Source organism: Astatotilapia calliptera, chromosome 19, assembly GCF_964374335.1.
Source record: "Astatotilapia calliptera chromosome 19, fAstCal68.1, whole genome shotgun sequence".
Lineage (NCBI taxonomy): Eukaryota > Metazoa > Chordata > Actinopteri > Cichliformes > Cichlidae > Astatotilapia > Astatotilapia calliptera.
The window spans coordinates 15,690,879-15,708,491 of record NC_137440.1 but is presented as its reverse complement, the minus strand read 5'-3'; the positions used below and the strand labels follow the sequence as shown (position 1 = coordinate 15,708,491).

The 17,613-nt window shown below is 41.7% G+C and overlaps 2 protein-coding genes across 2 annotated transcripts; one reads left to right on the top strand and one right to left on the bottom strand.

Moving 5' to 3' along the window:
- Positions 1-141: 141 nt before the first annotated feature.
- gemin2 (gem (nuclear organelle) associated protein 2) lies at positions 142-3,591 on the top strand. Its single transcript, XM_026151441.2, has 10 exons — positions 142-430; positions 582-666; positions 1,315-1,404; positions 1,562-1,621; positions 1,770-1,886; positions 2,308-2,352; positions 2,447-2,515; positions 2,751-2,861; positions 3,027-3,085; positions 3,270-3,591. Exons 1-10 carry the CDS (start codon positions 306-308, stop codon positions 3,307-3,309), a joined length of 801 nt encoding a protein of 266 aa, XP_026007226.1. The 5' UTR covers positions 142-305; the 3' UTR covers positions 3,310-3,591.
- Positions 3,592-5,067: 1,476 nt separating this feature from the next.
- Positions 5,068-10,045, bottom strand: pnn (pinin, desmosome associated protein). The gene is made up of 9 exons (XM_026152712.2): positions 9,881-10,045; positions 9,390-9,470; positions 8,289-8,360; positions 7,935-8,010; positions 7,733-7,827; positions 7,510-7,585; positions 7,218-7,373; positions 6,830-6,968; positions 5,068-6,721 (listed from the first exon to the last, which is right to left on the bottom strand). Exons 1-9 carry the CDS (start codon positions 9,991-9,993, stop codon positions 5,565-5,567), a joined length of 1,965 nt encoding a protein of 654 aa, XP_026008497.2. The 5' UTR covers positions 9,994-10,045; the 3' UTR covers positions 5,068-5,564.
- Between the last annotated feature and the right edge of the window lie 7,568 nt (positions 10,046-17,613).

Genomic DNA, 17,613 nt, shown 5'->3' with positions numbered 1-17,613 from the left:
ATACGTGCACACATAAACGGGGTTCCGGGTAAACGCCATGGCAATTTAAAACAGACCCACTCCATTATTTTCGACCTTTCTCCAGGACTGACAGCTAGTCTGTTGCTGTGGCAACAAGGCAAACGCGCGCACAAAGACGACGTCATCACTATGCGTTTGTTTTGCGAGAGAGATGGCGGTCTAGTCTGGTTGTGTTTACTCTTGGTAAAAGTTTAGTGTTTTGGTCCGTTGCGAGTCCGTATTTTTAATTGAGCTTGACTGCTTCATTTAGTTAAAAGCTAGCCGAGCTTACACATTCAGTCACAATGAAGTCAGACGTGGAGGAGTTAATGCCGAGACTGCTGCCCGTGGAGTGTGGATCCGGTACCGTGGGCGACCTGGACCTGAGCGGACCGCCGAGAAACCCCCAGGAGTACCTCCGACAGGTCCAGTAAGTGCATCGCAACCTGAAGAACACACCTCTTATTAATGCTCGCGTCTAATTAACTCCTAGATTCTCTTTGCCTGTTTTCTCTTTGGTGTGTTAATGTATTAGTTGAGGTGGTCGGGCTGCTTCAATGAACTTTTTTCCTTTTGGACAGGCTGGAGGCTTCATTGTGCCCAGAGGTGGTGGTCGCTCAGATTGACCCCAAAAAACTAAGGAAGAAGCAAACAGTGAATGCATCTGTGAGTAAACTGAGAGGCAAATGTATTGAGACTGGTTGATGCTGCAGATGTATGACAATTAAAGGAAATGACAAAGCCCTGACCCTGATAGTGACAGGGTTCATTAGCTTTGTTACTCTGTGGTGTCTGCAAATCAAAGCATTTCAAGTATTTTTACCTTGATGTGAGCAGTCAGTCCCACTCATCATGGGTGTGAATGTCCTCATAATGTTGGGCTTTTAAATGATTTCTTTGAATTTTTCATTTTTTTTCAGGATGGAATGATTTTAAAGCATTCACTTCAATAACCTTGAAAAACAAGAATTGGGTGCACAAGTTTTAATTTACTTTTGATTTTCTGTAATCCACAAAGGGTCAAAACATTCATACCCACGATGAGTGGATGGAAACTTCTGAGCACATCTGTACGAATCTTTCTTAATATCTTTTCATAGTTTTCACTGCACAGTTAGAAATGAATGATAGGCTCTGAAAAATGTTGTGCTGTGTTCGATTTTTACGTTGATCATGTAAACAGTATACAGCAGTTCATTTGGCAAAGAAAAGAAGATGCTATACAAAATAAAACATAATACATTTCAATAATGCTTCATCTGTTCTGATTATTTCTCAGTTACATTTTTTGTGGGGTTGTTTTCTGGTTTTTAGGTGGCAGGGTGTCATGCTGCTCCAGTGGGTTTCTCCCCAAGTCTAAGATGGCAACAACAACAAGTCAGCAATTTCTCTGAAGTCAGACAGGTAAGAGCCTTTTTGCTGTTATGATATTATAGAATAGCGAAGCCTAACAGAATTCACTAAAACTTTTTGTAGGTCTAAATCCGCACAAATTTGTACAAATGGATATTTGACAATTTATGAACTTTTGTTTACATTTACAACATTTTTTTTCCTTTAGAGTATCACAAGGCACAGGAAACACTGGACCAGCCAAACTCTAGATGACAACGTGCTGATGGTAATGTGGTAATGTGTAAATTTTAATGCTTCAGCATGCAATGCTTTCCTCTAATAACCAAATAAATACTTTGTCTTTCTCCAAGAGGCAAACTTAAAAACAGAATTCATGTTAAAATTTTATGTATGCTCGTATTTGTATGTTACAGCCGAAGCTAACGGATGAGGAGGGTTGGAAGAGGTTTTGTTTAGGAGAGAAGGTCTATCTGGGCACTTCATCCTCCCACACAGATGCAGAACCAGAGCCAGCACTGGACTATAGCAAGGTTATATATGTAATGGCTATATCTCAATGTTTTGTGTCATCATGAATACAATCTGTAAGATTTTTTGACAGTAAAGAAGCTGTCGGTCACATCTATCACCTATTGGTTAATGAGGTTTTGTCACAAAGCCTCCAACTGAGCACTGAAACTGGACCTGAAACCACACACTTACAAGTAACAACCTGTGATTGAAAATCTTCCTAATAATGCCAATAATTAAAAAAAAATCACTTCATGTTGTATTCAGTGTGAGCTGAAACTAGTGACTGAGTCATCAGGGAGTTGTGGGCCATTTTCCCACAGATTTCTATGTAAACGGAAGTGTTTTTATTTAGAGTGAAAGCACTTCAGCATCGGCGTTACTTTTCAGATCCAAAATGTGTACTGCTCTATTTACCTCAGCATTTCTCTGTCTGTTCAGATGGGGTTCCCTCCCTTCCTAAGCATCATCAGCAGGCTAAATCAGGTAAACGATCCCTCTATAGACATTCAAGATGTTCTAAACCAGTCAAAGCCTGATTAGAAGATATGTGTGTTTGCGTTTTCCCACCTGTCTACAGTCTACAGTGCTGATGGTGTTGGAAATCCTCATCGGCTGGTTCGAGGAACGAGAATTTGTTCCACAGTTGGTGAGTTTGATGTATTAGCACCACATTTTTATGCTGATTCCGAACTCCACACGCATTTATAGTCATCCTGTGTTGCATTCAAGATAGATATGAGCTGACTATGCATTCCGCACAGATATCATGAAACCAAACATTCCTTCAGCTTCTGTCTTATGTTTCAGATATAGAAGGTGATGGTTTATTGGCTGCAGTTATTGTGAAATACTTGAGTTTGCAGTCTATCTTCTTGTTCCAGGGGCGCTGGTTGTATGCTTTATTGGCCTGCTTGGAAAAGCCTCTGTTGCCCGAAGCTCACTCATCCATCAGACAGCTTGCACGGAGATGCGCCCAGCTCCGCAGCACGCTGGTAGGCCACAATCCTACCATCTCCTTTAAAGCACTATCTCTATGTGCTATCACTCCATGCTTGAAACGGCCACAGCAGGCCATGTTTTTCTCGTTTTTTGTTGAAATTTGATGATATTTGATTTTATTTACTCTGAGTCTTTTCCCTGCTTGCATGACTTCACAGGACAGCCAGGAAGATGATAAACTACCCGCCCTCAACCTGCTCATCTGTCTTGTTGCCAGGTAAGGTTCTCTGTATTTTTCTTATATGGAACTCTGTGTAGAGAAAAACCCCTAAATGTTTTTTGGTTTGTTTTTTTTTTTACCACCAGTGTCTAAATTGTTCAGGGTGATGATACCATGATATTGCTGTCTGGATGTGTACAGAGGATGCAGCTATACTTACTTCCTTTTGTTTTTACTGCAGGTACTTTGAACAGAATGATCTGGCAGATCAGCAGGAGTGAAGCCAACCTGATCTGTTTAACCTCACCAACATATGGAGGATCATATTGTTAAGTCTGGCTGCAGTGAAAGCTGAAGTTCGAAAACAAAGAGACTGGATTACAAAAACACATGTTTTTATTTGTAAGGTATTTGGTTACCTGCACAGAGCAGCGCTGGCACACAGGGACTACAAGAAAATGCAGCAGGATCAGGGCTACTTTTTTCAAACAGGTTTATGCTTTTCTTTGTGCGTTTATATGTGTGTAATTTAGCTCTAAATAAAAGTTTTCTATTATCTGTGATTTGTAAGAAAACTGTGTGTGTGTGTGTGTGTGTACATCATTGCTGATTATGTGTATGCAGGTTCTCAGTCATCCAGGTCATTTTATGGCCATGTCTGTTGTGAACAACCATCATTGAACAGGTGTGGTGGCTAACGACTCCAGCTATCAGCCACCTACAATACAGTCCCAGGTGCTTCAACCCCCTCACACATTGCCTCAAGTGATCTTAATAGCTCATGATAGGGTGGGGCAAGGCCTCACACACTGGTTTCATCCTTAATAGTGTGTGAATGTGTGTATTACTGAATGCAGTGTAAAGCGCTTTGGGGTCCTCAGGGACTGAGTAAAGCGCTATACAAATGCAGGCCATTTAATCCCAGGTGACAATGACTCTCACCTTGACTTGAGATGACTTGTGATCAATAGTGTGTCAACGACCCTCAGGGGCATAATGCCCCACTAAGTGTTTAGTACCTGGAATTCTTCACAACCGTGAAGAAGTCTTGTTGCCTTCTTTTCTCAAGCTAATTACACTTTTTCTGGTCATCAAGCCCTTGTGATCATGTCAAATAGATTCTTTAAAAATGACAATTTAAGAATGACTTTAGACATGACAATTCCTCATGGATATACAGTGGAACCAAATATACTGCAATGACAAATCCAATCAGGTACACTTGGGTTCCTAATTAAAAAAAATTCCCAGATACTTTAAAAAAATGTTTCTAAAAAATAAATAAATGAAACAACATGGACATAGTTTGTGCTCAGTTCTGCATGTTTTGTAGGGCTTCCTTCACTACATCCACGAATCTTCTCTTGAGGTCTCCTGGATTTCCTCCTTATTTGCAGCTCAGCCTTCTACATCTATCCCTCCTCTGCACATACCCAGACCATCTCAGGCTTGCCTTTTTTGCTCTACTTGTGTTGGTCACTCCCAATGAGTTTTTGCATTTTAGGGCTGATTACCCACAAAATACACCAAATCTGTCTTTTATCCCATCTTCCTTCTCTCACCTCAACCAGTCGCAGCAGATGGCCCCACCCCTCCCTGAGCATGGTTCTGCTGGAGGTTTCTTCCTGTTAAAAGGGAGTTTTTCCTTCCTGCTGTCACCAAAGTGTTTGCTCATAGGGGGTCATATCATTGTTGAGTTTTTCTCTGTATGTATTATTGTAGGATCTTTCTTACAATATAAGGTGCCTATAGGCAGCTGTTGTGATTTGGCTGTCTAAATAAAAGATTGACTAGATCAAACATCTTCAGGGTTCAACTACATGCTTGAAAACTAATTCAGTTCCACGCCATTAAAATAAGCATGATTGTGTTTTTGTAGTACATGTATTTGAACTTAACCACTGTTGGCGCTTCGCACATCCTTAGGAAAGTATAACTTGTATTTTGAGGATATTTTTTGCCTGAACTGTGCAATAAACTGAAGAGTGATGTATTTAAAAATAAATAAAAACAAATAAGAATTCACACAAACAAGCATATTTTCACTACTTCAACTTTATTTTGAAGCAGATTATCAGTCATTAACCCCACCCCAGCAAAAAAGTTTCAATCCAGTATTTGAGCAAATCACGCTTGACATTGTTGAAAACAGTGGAAATAAATGGGAATAAACAGTGTTGTCACAACAACATGAAACAAAAGTAATGTATGTGAATGACCACCATCAAGAGCCCACCCTCTTCATTATGCTTAAGATGAAAAAGAGAACATTCACAACCTTCTTCACTGTGTCACAAAGACCTGTGTAAAGACCAAATCTGAGACTAAGGATAAATCATTTGGAATTTACACCTTTACTGTTTAAGGGGTTCAATTAGAGATGGACTCTTTTTCCTCCAAGTTAAAGATGGAGGAACTGGCCACCAGCAGACCCCCTGATGTCAAAACTATTTTATGAGGAAACAGTTAATGTTGGAAGTAAAGAGTTGGAAGCTTATTTTCCATCAGTTTTTACAGAAGCTGAAAAAGAACCAGATTAGCGTCGCTTGTCCTTCCTGTCTCTATCTTTATGCTCCCTATCGCTCCGGGACGACCTGCCCCTTCCTTCCTCGCTCCTCTTCGATCCCCTCGAGTCCCTCCCTCCTCCGCCACTCCCTCCTCTCTTGTGGCTTCGCCTCTCGTCTCCCTTCTTCCTGTCTCTATCTGAGGGCCTCCTCTTGCGTTTGCCGCTGTCTCGGCTGCGGCTGCTGGATGATGAGGATGAGGAGGAAGAAGAGGATGATGAGGAGCGGCTGGACCCGGAGGAGGAAGAGGAACTTCCACTGGAGGAGGAGCCAGAGGACGAAGAGGAAGAGCTGTTACTGCGACTGCGGCCTTTCCTCGATTCCTTTTCCTTCTTTCTCCCTCTGCCGCTGTCCTCCTTAGCTGGGGCAGTAACAGGGACCTCCTGGGAAGCAGGTAGTTTTTGTGGGGGTTCCTCCTGCGATTTCCCCTCCACTGCCTGTCTGTCAACTGTGGAGTCCTGGACCGTAGAGCCAGGGACTGTGGACACTTGTGCAGGCACACTAGGGGCTGACGGGGGTTCTGGGGTTTTAGATGCCCCATTGCTCACAGGAGACTCTGCTGCTGGTTCCTCAGCAGCGTGGCTGGGCTCGGGCTGATGGCTGGTGTTTTCGGCTTCCTGGCTGCTTACAGCTGGTTCAGAGGACTTGCTGTCCTGGAGATCTGTGGGCCCCTGCTTGCGTTCCATCTCCACCCCTACATCCTTACCCCTGTCCTCCTCCTCTACTGCCTGCTCTACCTCCATCTCCTCTGACTCTGGACTACCCTCTTTGTCTCCCTTCTTCTGATCCTCTCCTTCCCGCTTCTCCTCACTTAACTCCATCCCTTCCTGCTCTTCCTCTACCTTCTTAGACACTTCCTTCTCCCCTTCCTCCTTCTCTGTCACCTTTCTATCCCTCTCCTTTTCCCTTTCCTTTTCCTCCTCCTCATCTTCCTCCTCTTCTTCCATCTCTACATTGCCCTTATTACCTGTCACTTTGACTACCTGACCTGCTGGCTTACCCTCCTCCGGCTGCTCCGTCCCTGTTGCCGCAGTGTTGCCGTCCTGTTCGCGGTTTAGTTGTCGACGGGGACGCGACTCCATCTTGCTGAGGTGTTCAGCAAAAGCCTCACACCTCTCTTCAAACACAGCTGTTGAGAAAAAAAAATCCTCATGTTATTTAGTAGACAGATCCCCTGTGACTATATAACACCGCCACAACACTGTCAGTGCACTTCCAAAAATAAATTCCCACTCACCATTTAGTTTCTTGGTGGATTCATCGAGGAGTTTCTGTGTTGCGGAGCACATTTTTCCAGGCAGGTAGAAGATATGAGGCTTGGTCTTTGTGCGAATGTATTTCACCAGGCGATTATTGTGGCTGGTCCACTCCTCTTGCTTTGGATGGGAAAAAAAAAAAAAAAAAAGATTTTACATTTCCCATCATTCTAGCTACAAAAAAAGATTTTAAAAGACTAAGTATTAAATTAGATGTTTATCAAATTACAATTTGGTGTGAAAATTAAGCAGTGATAAATGAAATAGACATTTAGTTTGGCCGAATCAGTAAATCCAGTTTCATTAAAAATAAACAAAACTCCACCACTTTCATGCTAGTCCCACTTTCAAACAAATACACCGTCTTACCAATTGAGCCAATTCCACTTTCTGCTCCAGAAGTCTCAACTCTGTCTGCTTGGCTCTCCTCTCCTCAAACAGCTCCCTCTTTTCATTCTCCACCTTCTTTCTCTCAGCCTCAGCCTGAACCTCGAGCTTCTGCTCAATCTCAGAACGCCGCTTTTGCTACAGGATGACAAAAAGAAATATGAAGCAGAACAAGAAAACAAAATCATGGAATTTATGACTTCATCAACACAGAAACCTATATTTTCAAAAATACTGTTCTCATAACCAAGCAAAAGATGAATCTATTCCTCACCTTTTCTGAAGAGACATTTGACTCCTGCTTGAATTTCTGCAGGGTCCCCATGAGCAGGCCGAACATGCGCCGATTCCTGACCAAGACAACACAAACAACACCATCACACACTTAATTCTCAGCTGTAGACACGTTTTGCCATTTGCCAGATGAAATTAAACCAATCATGGCTCAGGCTATTTAATAACCAACTCTGAATGTAAAACTAGAGTTTAAGAGCTACCTCTGTTTTCCCCTCTCATCCATGGTTTGGTCCTGAATGAGATCTCGGCGCGTTCTCTCTTTGGAGGTAGCTACTACAGACGACTGCAACGCCGGCTGAAGGAAGGACAAGAAGCAAATGTTAGGATTTTTATCACTTCAAAGCAGGAAAAAAATCCACTGTGAGAAAGCAAATACTGATCAGGTATTTTTGACAAAATTACCTTTTTGACATCATCGTCATCCTCGGCGTCGCTGTCGTGACGCATGTCCCTCCTGGCCCTCTGGTCCCCTGCCAGCCTGCAGCCACACAAAGATCAAATACTCATAAGAGATGGTACTTTGAAATCAAGACAAGGGAGAAAAAAAAAAAACTTACAGAAAGCTGAGAATTAATTCAAATAATGCCTCACATGTGCAGAAATACCACCCCCCCCACCCCAAACAAGAACCATATTTTCTTACACTTGTTAAATAATCTTAATATTAAATGAAGGGTTTCAGGTAAAATGTGTTACACAAGCTCCAAAACTAGAAACTACCCAATCACTATATTATATTTCAAGTCGAGATCTCACCTTAGCAGGGCTCCTTCGATGTCCCTTTGCTTGGCAGGAGGGCCGCCGCTTCCCATGTCTGAGAGACTGCGTCTGAGAGAGGACAAAGAGGAAAACTTTAGAAATGCACAGACTGAATTTTTAAATATTTTAAACTGTTGAAATAATTTATTCTACCTTTTTTTGGAGAGACACAAAGAAACTCCAAGGAAGCTGATTCTGTTCATCTGGTCGTGTTGTCGGAGAAATGCTTCACTCATCCAAGTGACTGAGCTCAGACTGAGCTCACTCTAGGTTTCCCCAACCTTTTAAACTGTTTATTTGCATAATGACCAAAACTACCGTTAAGGACCAACAATGGGCCCTGAGATCAGTTTCATTGTCCTTAAGTGGTCATAGCACTTTGCATATTAAATCACTTGAATGAGCGGCCAAAAGTTTCGCCCACTAAAAACAACGCCCTGATGAACAATCAACTTCCTGGGATTTAATTACTTGGACGACTGAGCATGCATCAAGACAAAAACAACAATTTTCAAACCCTCTTTGAACATTTAACTGAAACACCAGTGGTTCCTTTACAGACTGAATCATAAAAACATCATAGACAAATGTGATTAACATTTATCTCCAACTCCATGTTTTTGTTCTTGGACTCGGTTATAGTGGGTGTGGATGGTTCACATTTAAAAACAAAACCCCCAAGGCAAATTATCCTGCAAAATGGGGCAGCTTCTCAGTCCATTACAGTTTGTAAAGTTATATAGTTTCTGCTTCTGATAATTAACTTCCCCATAGCCGTTAAAATGAAAAAAGAAAATCACAACAATTCCCCCTTTTAATGTCTAACTGATGAAATCAATATGATTATAAGTGTGAAGGTTTGAACTGGTTTGTTGCTGGTTACAGAATGCAAGGCCATGTATGACCATTTGTACAATAGCAAAACAAGGCTTATTTAAGAAGTGACTTGACGCCAAGTCTCACATTTAATACAATGTGGAAGATGTGTGAGGGGTGGGGGTGGGGTGAAGTACTGTTGTACATACTTTTCAGATCAGACACTAAAGTTGAAAATCTAAAGCTCTTTTTTTTTTCGAGAGGGGGGGCGCAAAGATTTACCTTAGCAGGTTTATTCCTCTGCCTCTACCACCTCCTCCAGGGCCTGCCATGGGGCCTCCAAGCCGACGGATCTGACCCGGCCTGCAAGCACAGCAGACACCGAGGTTAACACAAAAGAAAGAATACAGTCTGACAAATAAGACTCACGTTAACATTATGCATTTGTGTTGCTGCAGAACCGTTGTATTATTAAGCAAGACAAAGTGATGTGCCGCCCGGACGACGCCTCCTGCAGGGCCTCGACTCTGTTCATCTACCAGATTTAATGTCCCAACTCAATATTTAAAGAAGTCACTGATTTGGTTCATTTTTATTCGTTTGATGCGAATAAATTAGGATGGTAAAAACATATGTGCGACACAAAACAATGAGGCGGTGCTGTTTGCAGGTTAGCCGACCCACGCTAACTTAGCACGCGTCGACTGAGTACAGCTCTCCAGCTTCACTCCAGGAACTCGCTAAAAAACTAAATAACCAGTTAAGCTTTTTACCTTGATTCATTAGGATCACGTCCGGTCAGTTTACGAATATTATCGTCCACATGCTTCAAACTTTCCTTGGCTTTTTCTAGCTGGTCTTGCAAGCTCCGCACTGCCACCGCCATCTTGCTTCCAGTTAGCGCGAATCACGTCTTCGTCCTCTTCTTCTACTTCTAGACTTCTTTTTCATCCTGTCTCTTCATCAACGCATCACTGCCACCCTCTGGTCGGGGATGGATAATGCTTACTAACGTGTATGTATTGGTTCTAAAATCGGGGGTGAATGGCGTGTTTGCGTGTATCTGAAATAAAGTTAATTTCCCAGCCTTAGAAGGATCTTTAAAATTGATTAAACTAAATTCAGCTCGGCCTTCAACTGAAGGCAAGAAGCAGCGGATTATTCACCACTGCAGGGCTGACAGGGCTGGACTGGTCATCGGGCATACGGGCATTTGCCCGGTGGGCCGCTCGTGATTTTTCGTTTTTATGGGCCGATGGGGTTTTATTTATTTATTTATTTTTTAACGATATAAATGAATGGTGGTGGATTGGCCAGTTGGTCATGATCGACTCTGGGCTTGACCAGTTACAGCAGAGGAGGTCGAAATTTAAAGTTGAGGTGAAAGGGAACGTGATTTCATCACTACTTCAGCTAGAAAATTGCTAATTCAATCATGAAACTGATCAATGATCAGCTGATCGGCTTTTCTCTCCAGAAAGAGAGAACCAGCAGATGTCGCGCTAAACAACGGCAGCACGTTTGAGCTTGATCAGCTGTCGGTAGAATTTTTTTAATGTTAATTTCAAGTATCAGCTGATGTTTGCTGGAGCCACAGCTGGTCAAGAAGGCTCACCAGCGCCTCTTCTTCTTGAGGACTCTGAGGAAGAACCACCTGTCCCCAGACATCCTGGTGAACTTCTATCGCTGCACCATCGAGAGCATCCTGACCAACTGTATAACAGTCTGGTATGGGAACTGCTCTGCCTCGGACCGGAAGGCGTTGCAGAGGGTCGTGAAAACTGCCCAGCGCATCGCCGGAGCACCACTTCCTGCCATAAAAGACATCTACAGGAAGCGGTGTCTGAAAAGGGCTGGGAAAATCATCAAAGACCCCAGTCACCCATCACATGGACTCTTCACCCTCCTGCCCTCTGGGAGGCGCCACAGGAGCCTCCGGACTAAGACCACCAGGTACCGGAACAGCTTCTTCCCCACAGCTGTCAGACTCCTGAACTCTGCCTCCTGACATCTGACCCACGTTAAACTCATGGACTGAACATACACACACCCACAATGGACAACTGTACCCTCAAACACAATAATAACATGGAGTGAACCACCACTCACAACCACTAGCACTTTATATAGCCTCTGTAGAAACTATCTACACCCTCACTTACCTTAACTGCACTACTGTATAGCTCTGTGTAAATAATCATTCTGTACATTCGATAATCTTTAATCCTACAACTGTTTACAACTTGCATAGTTCCCATTTCTGTATAGCTGTATATCCCAGATTCTGTAAAGTTATTTATTTCATATTCTGTATAGTTTTTCATATTTATATCCTGTACATAGCTTGTACTCACTACAGCCTGTACATACTTATAGTTATAGAATATTCACAACATACTTCATACCGTGTACATTATAACATACCATAATAGACCCATTTCTGTAATATACTCACATATCTATATTATTGCTAATATACATTGTAATATATCTATATCACTAAAGCACTTCTGGATGGATGCAAACTGCATTTCGTTGCCCTGTACCTGTGCATGTGCAATGACAATAAAGTTGAATTCTATTCTATTCTAAAGCTGCTGGTCATGATGTCGGTTTGGATATGTGGTGAGAGGGAAACATGAGGATGAAACCAGGAGATGTCCTTACTGAATCATCAGAGCTGAACAGGTGATGGAGAAACAGGTTTACATTTTAGGTGACATGAATGAGTTGACGGGAAGAAATTAACTGTTTCTGAGAGACAAATAACACTAGGATCCATACTTTTCTTTCTTATTCGCATTTAAAATGTCTAGCTTTTAATAAATATTTATCAGAATCTTACAACCAAGTTTTCATCTGATGTAAAATGGATAGAAATACATTACTGTATTCAGTAAATATTAAGTCTAGTAAATACCCTAGTAAGTTATAGTATTCTTTCCTTTGGGAAGGTACCATCTGTGCAGTCTGCAATTCTGTTGAATAAAGATGTTGAATCTATTCGATTACAGGAGAAAAATAATAGATTTCTGTGCATTTGTTTGATACGTGCATTAAATTAAAATCAGTTTTGTCAATTAAGCATCTTGAAACAGAGGGTGGGGGAGTGGTTCCCTATTTTATTTCTTTTCTTTTGTTGCTGGGACAACCCTATTAGTTAGGTATATGTAATTATAAATTAGGTTGATTTATATTTTTGCTACAGACCGTTTAGAATACCAGAATAGGGAGGGTGGTGTAGGTTTAAGTTTATTATAAAGGCTTTATGGCTTTTCCTATAATACCATGGTGGGCCGGTCACTAGTCAAAATGCCCGGGCTGATTTTTGTCCCAGTCCAGCCCTGCTGATCACATATCACAATGTGTGCTATTTCAGCCAACAGTGCACCTATATCTTCTCTGAAAGTCAACTAAATGAAAAGCGTAATATCTAATTTCATAAGAATGGTTCAGTGTTATAGCCTCTTACTTCTGTAGAAGACAATAAATTAAGACCCTTTCCAGGAGCTGAAAAGTGCTATATGTGAAATGTTGTAAGAAGGCACAAAATATCTGGGAATCCTCAAAAGTTACAAAGGAATTAAACCAGAAAAAATGTATCAAAACCTGCATGGAGCAAGAGGATTTACTTCTCAAGTTAGCATCAGCAGAATAAATTTAGACTTAAAACATCTGATTTGTATGTTTTTACTAAAGCTTCATCAGAGGTTTAAAAGATACAGACGATACTCTCGAGACTGGATTAAGGACAGGAATGAAGAAAGTGTTCTTTTATTTCACTCCTCCTGAGTACAGACACTCTTTCTTCTCCTGACAGCCAGATTCAGGGTGCCTGCCTGCCCCTTTTGATCTCTATCAGTAACTGAGGAAGCCGGCTCTGAGCTGCGAGCCCCGGATTGAAAATAAAACCCTTCTGAGTCCCGCTGTTGCAGCTCTTGCATATCAAAGTGGAAACCAAACATCAAACCACAGCTGATTTCCTGGCTTTTAACAGTGTGCGCTACAATTCTGCTGATGATTCTTTCATATCATTCTGCTACCAGTCCAACACTGGTGTCATCATGCATTTAATTACACAGCAGAGAACCCAGCCTTCTAAAACCCACTCCTCTGACTGTTGGTTGGGAAAAAATGTGTTGTTGTTTCAGCTTAATTGTGAAACAGCACAATGATAATCTCCTAGTCTCATTATCCAGATGAGAAGGAGCTCTTTGTCTGAGTCCTACAGCATTAGTGCAAAACAGTTATTCCTGTCCATTAATTAAAAAGCTTTTTAATTAACTTTACTGTTAGCAGACTGCTTTTTAGCTATTTGTGATGCATAATTGTACATTACAGTTGGGAAAGGAAACTCGTAAAACATTTAGTCCAACATATTACAAAAACTGAATTATAGCTCCACTTTCTTAGCTTACAGTAGGGCCGTGCGGTCTTCTCCTGCTGTAGTTCATATGCTTCACGGTTTAATGTGCTGTGCCTTCAGAGAGGCTCTTGTGCATGCGTGGGTTGTAAAATCATGTATATCACCTTTCTTCTACATTCTGAATCTCGGTTTGAAGTTTAGCACGTTGTTTTGACCATGTCTACGTACCTAAATGGGTTGAATTACATTCAGGTATGACACTAGTGTTTAAAGAGGTGTACCTAATGAAGTGGTAGGTGAGTGTATACTGACACGAGGGGCATTTTCTTGTCCGTTTCATTTCTGACATTGGCGTCTTGAAACTATGATTAAAATTATTGTTGGAAGACATTTTTGAGCAGATAAAAAGCAAGTCCGTGGTGACAGGCTGATGTGAGATCAGTAAGGTGGAAGCAGGAGAACAGGAGCAGAAGGATACTGAAATCATCACAGGGGAATATTTTAACATGCGAAATACTTTTGGGAGCAGGATTTTGTAGAAGAGCTAAAAAGGAGAGACATTTTTCTTATCCTTGTTATGTTTTACATCTCTGGGCTTCCACAGATCCAGCTGCAAGTGCTTTATGCTGTTTACTCAAAGGAAGTGCGCTGCAGGGACTTCCTCTGAGTAAACAAAGAAATGGCAAGATAACATTATGTAATATCGGTGTTCAGTCGGCCCGGACTTAACAAGTAAAGATGAGGGATTTTCTGGTTGGGGAGGGGGAGGCAGTTTAACATTTTATCTTTACATTTGATTATTTCATCAAATTCTTCAGTGGCACTTTCTCACTTATCCGCCCGACTCAGCCGCATCAGATAGATAACTCAGCTGAAGGGTTGTTTTTTTTGAATATTGCATTAAATGGGTGACCTGAAAAGAAAAGGCAAGACCATGTCGCCTTCTTCCATCATCTCAGGAATCTTTTCTGATGATTATGTCATTGTAGGTGTGGAAATGGTTAATAATTGAGTTGAACCCATTTAAAAAAACAAAACAAAAAAATCCCAAAGGTCATTAGGAGCAGTTATTGTTTTTTTAGACTAACGGGTGTGGAGGTGTGAAAAAGGCTGGGGACCACTGGATTAAGAGACAATAGACTACTTAAAGACACACAGGAAACCAGTGGGTCATATAATGTCCCTGCAGACTAATTGTGATTAAGTTAGTTTAGGGTCTACTTGATATTCATGCACAATCTGCAGCTATTGTTTGTTTCTTTGTGGTACTTCAAATCAGAATAACTATGGTCTGGTTTGGTTTGATTGGAGATTGCAGAACGACAGGTGACTTCTTTCCAATGCCAGTTTTTTAATGGATTTAAGGGGGGGGGGGAAGGAAAAAAAAAAAAAGAAGGAACGAAGCAAGTGACTTTTTATTATTTTTATTCACTGACTAAAAGAAGAGAAGCATTCATTCCACAATAATTCAAATCAACATTCGGCAGGTTGACCCCTCAATTGTATGCCATCTGTCATTTCAGAGGTTTTACGTGGAGGTTTATAACGCATCCTCCCTTTTCTTCACCACAGAGTCATGGATCAACACTGTTCAATGATAAAATCTGTCCTCTTACTTCCAGAGGACTCTTCCCCTGCAGACTAATCCAAAAAACAAACAAACAGCTGGGACAATTTCAAATATCACTTTTGTGCCTTTTCTTGTGGACATTTAGGGTAAAACTCTGTTTTGCTTGGTCTTAAAAATCCACAAGCCATCCTTTTAATCACACCTTGGTCTGTTTGATATAGCTCAGGTGAGTTACAGAATTGACTCGCTTTTAAAGCTCTGTGCAGAACAGATTTGGAAGTTTTTTTTTCCTGAAATATGCTCTGTGGTACGTGAAGTCTATCCAGCTGTGTTCTGGGTTCAGTCGGGTTCCCTGCTTACAGAAAGGAGGTAATAACCCGGTGCTATGTGCTCACGTTAACCGACACAGTCACACAGGAACGTTACGCTCAGAATATTCAACATTAACGATGGTAAAACCATTTCTGCAAAAAACACAACAACAGAGCTTCTGATTTACAAAGTCTGCGTGATTTCAGAGTATACTTCATGTTCATAAATTGAACCCGGACATGTGTTGCATAAGAGTATACCACGGTAATGCATTGTTGATACCTATACAAATATGCACTGTGTGAGTTTAGATATCTATATAGTTTATATTTCTTCCTCTATGGTTTTTCTAAAGATGCAGCCGGGCGCGGTCAGCAATGCTTGTGCCCCCTTTCTGGCCACTAGTAAGACTGCTGTTATTGCAAACTGTCCTGATTTTAAACAAATGCACAACATTCGTACCACGATAAAACTGGGGCCATCTAGCCAGTCTCACAGAGACCAAGAGTGAGCCCGCCGTCACCGCTGCTGTCGCTGGGCTGGCTGACCAGAATCAAAAAGATCTTAAAACTAAATGATAAGATTTCAGAAATCATCATAAGGCCAAGTATTGTCATTGCAAGTTCTTATTAGTTTACATCTTCGTTTCTATTGTATGACAGTGAGAAAAACCAAATATAAAAATAGGAGGAAAAGAAAAAAGAAAAAGAGGATGAGTGTGGATTATATGCATTCCTCTTGCATAGTTGTATTGCTGGACTGGGCAGCAGGCCTGCCTGCCTGGCTAATTAGGAGGTTTGGCTCTCCAGACTTGACAAGAACGACTTTGTTTACCAGCCAGAAACATCACAGCCACAGTAGCTGAGATCTAAATGGAGATAGTTGGCCGACACTGAGCATGAATATCTATCAGGTCCCTGATACAGTCAGGCGCTGCGTGAATCTCGCCATGCATCAACGATACTGACAGAATTTGGCCAGGTTAATGCCATCAGTGCCATTTTGTCGTTTCGCCTCTACATCTACAGAGAAGCAAGTAAATGATAACACCATTACTATCGCACCCAGGCTGACATCATCGTCATCATCATCATCATCATCAGCTGGCAGGAAAACTAAAAGCCGGAGTGTCCAAACTTCCTGTCAGTGCTAGTACATCTAGCCTCAAACACATGTACTTATCTCTGTTACAGGACTGATTTTATACCAGTGCAATGCACATCCAGTGTTTGTCTCCAAGTTACTGAAACACATCAGGAAGCTAATCAGATTTGTCACATTCCTGCATGCGGCCAGCCCTCTGTGAGCTCATTCAGTCCTGCATGTACTGGTAGTAGTCTGTGGTCAAAGCATTTAAATGAGAAAACAAACCTAAAAAGAAATACAACCTTGCTATGAGGAAACCCTGTCTCTTCATGTTAATCCACCAGAAACACTGAACCAGCCCTGAATGTCTTTTAGGGAAGGCTTCAGGCCCAGAACCATCTTACTACCTCTTCTTCTTAAACTATTTAAGTTTCATTTTCCAGAACATTCTGAGAGTCAACATCACAAACCCTCGAGTCGGCATCGAGTCTAAGCAACGATCAAAGTGGAAATGAAACTTGTGATGAGTGTCTGCCTGTGGCTCTGAGCCCGCGTTTAGGCGGATGCAGATTTGACACAGTCTGCTGCTTTGGTACTAAAATAACACACACACTCATGACCCTGTCCATGTCAAGGGAATTAGCAGTGGCTATCACAGAGGTTTCATACCCATCCCTCTGTATAACAGCCTTGATTGGACAGTATATTTACAGTTCTGCAAGCATGCCACCAAGGCCAACTTTCTCAGATAGAGTGCATTAGAGGCCAGCTCTGTGGGTTCATTTAGGGGCCATGGGAGCCCAGTTATCTTCAAGGATTTCTCTGAATGCACATAACAGCACAAGAAAAAAATTAAATAAAAAGAAGCTAAATAATAATTAAAAAAAAAGTTAAAGTATAAAATGGTCAAAAGGGCTGCGGCCACTTGAATGTGCAGTAAGTGCTGGTAATGGTCTCCTGAATAACTGACATCCCATCATCCCTCCAGAGCCTTCAAACCTGTCATTTTTAATGGCAGGACTCATTAAAAATAAGGCTCTGCTAGCTTTGTGTCAGTCAAACAAACTCCGTCTGCATATGTTATAAAAGTCAGCCCAGCACAGGCTCCCGTGCATCCAAAGTGAACATGCATCTGTGTCCTTAACATGCAGTCCTGTTTTTCACCTGCCAGA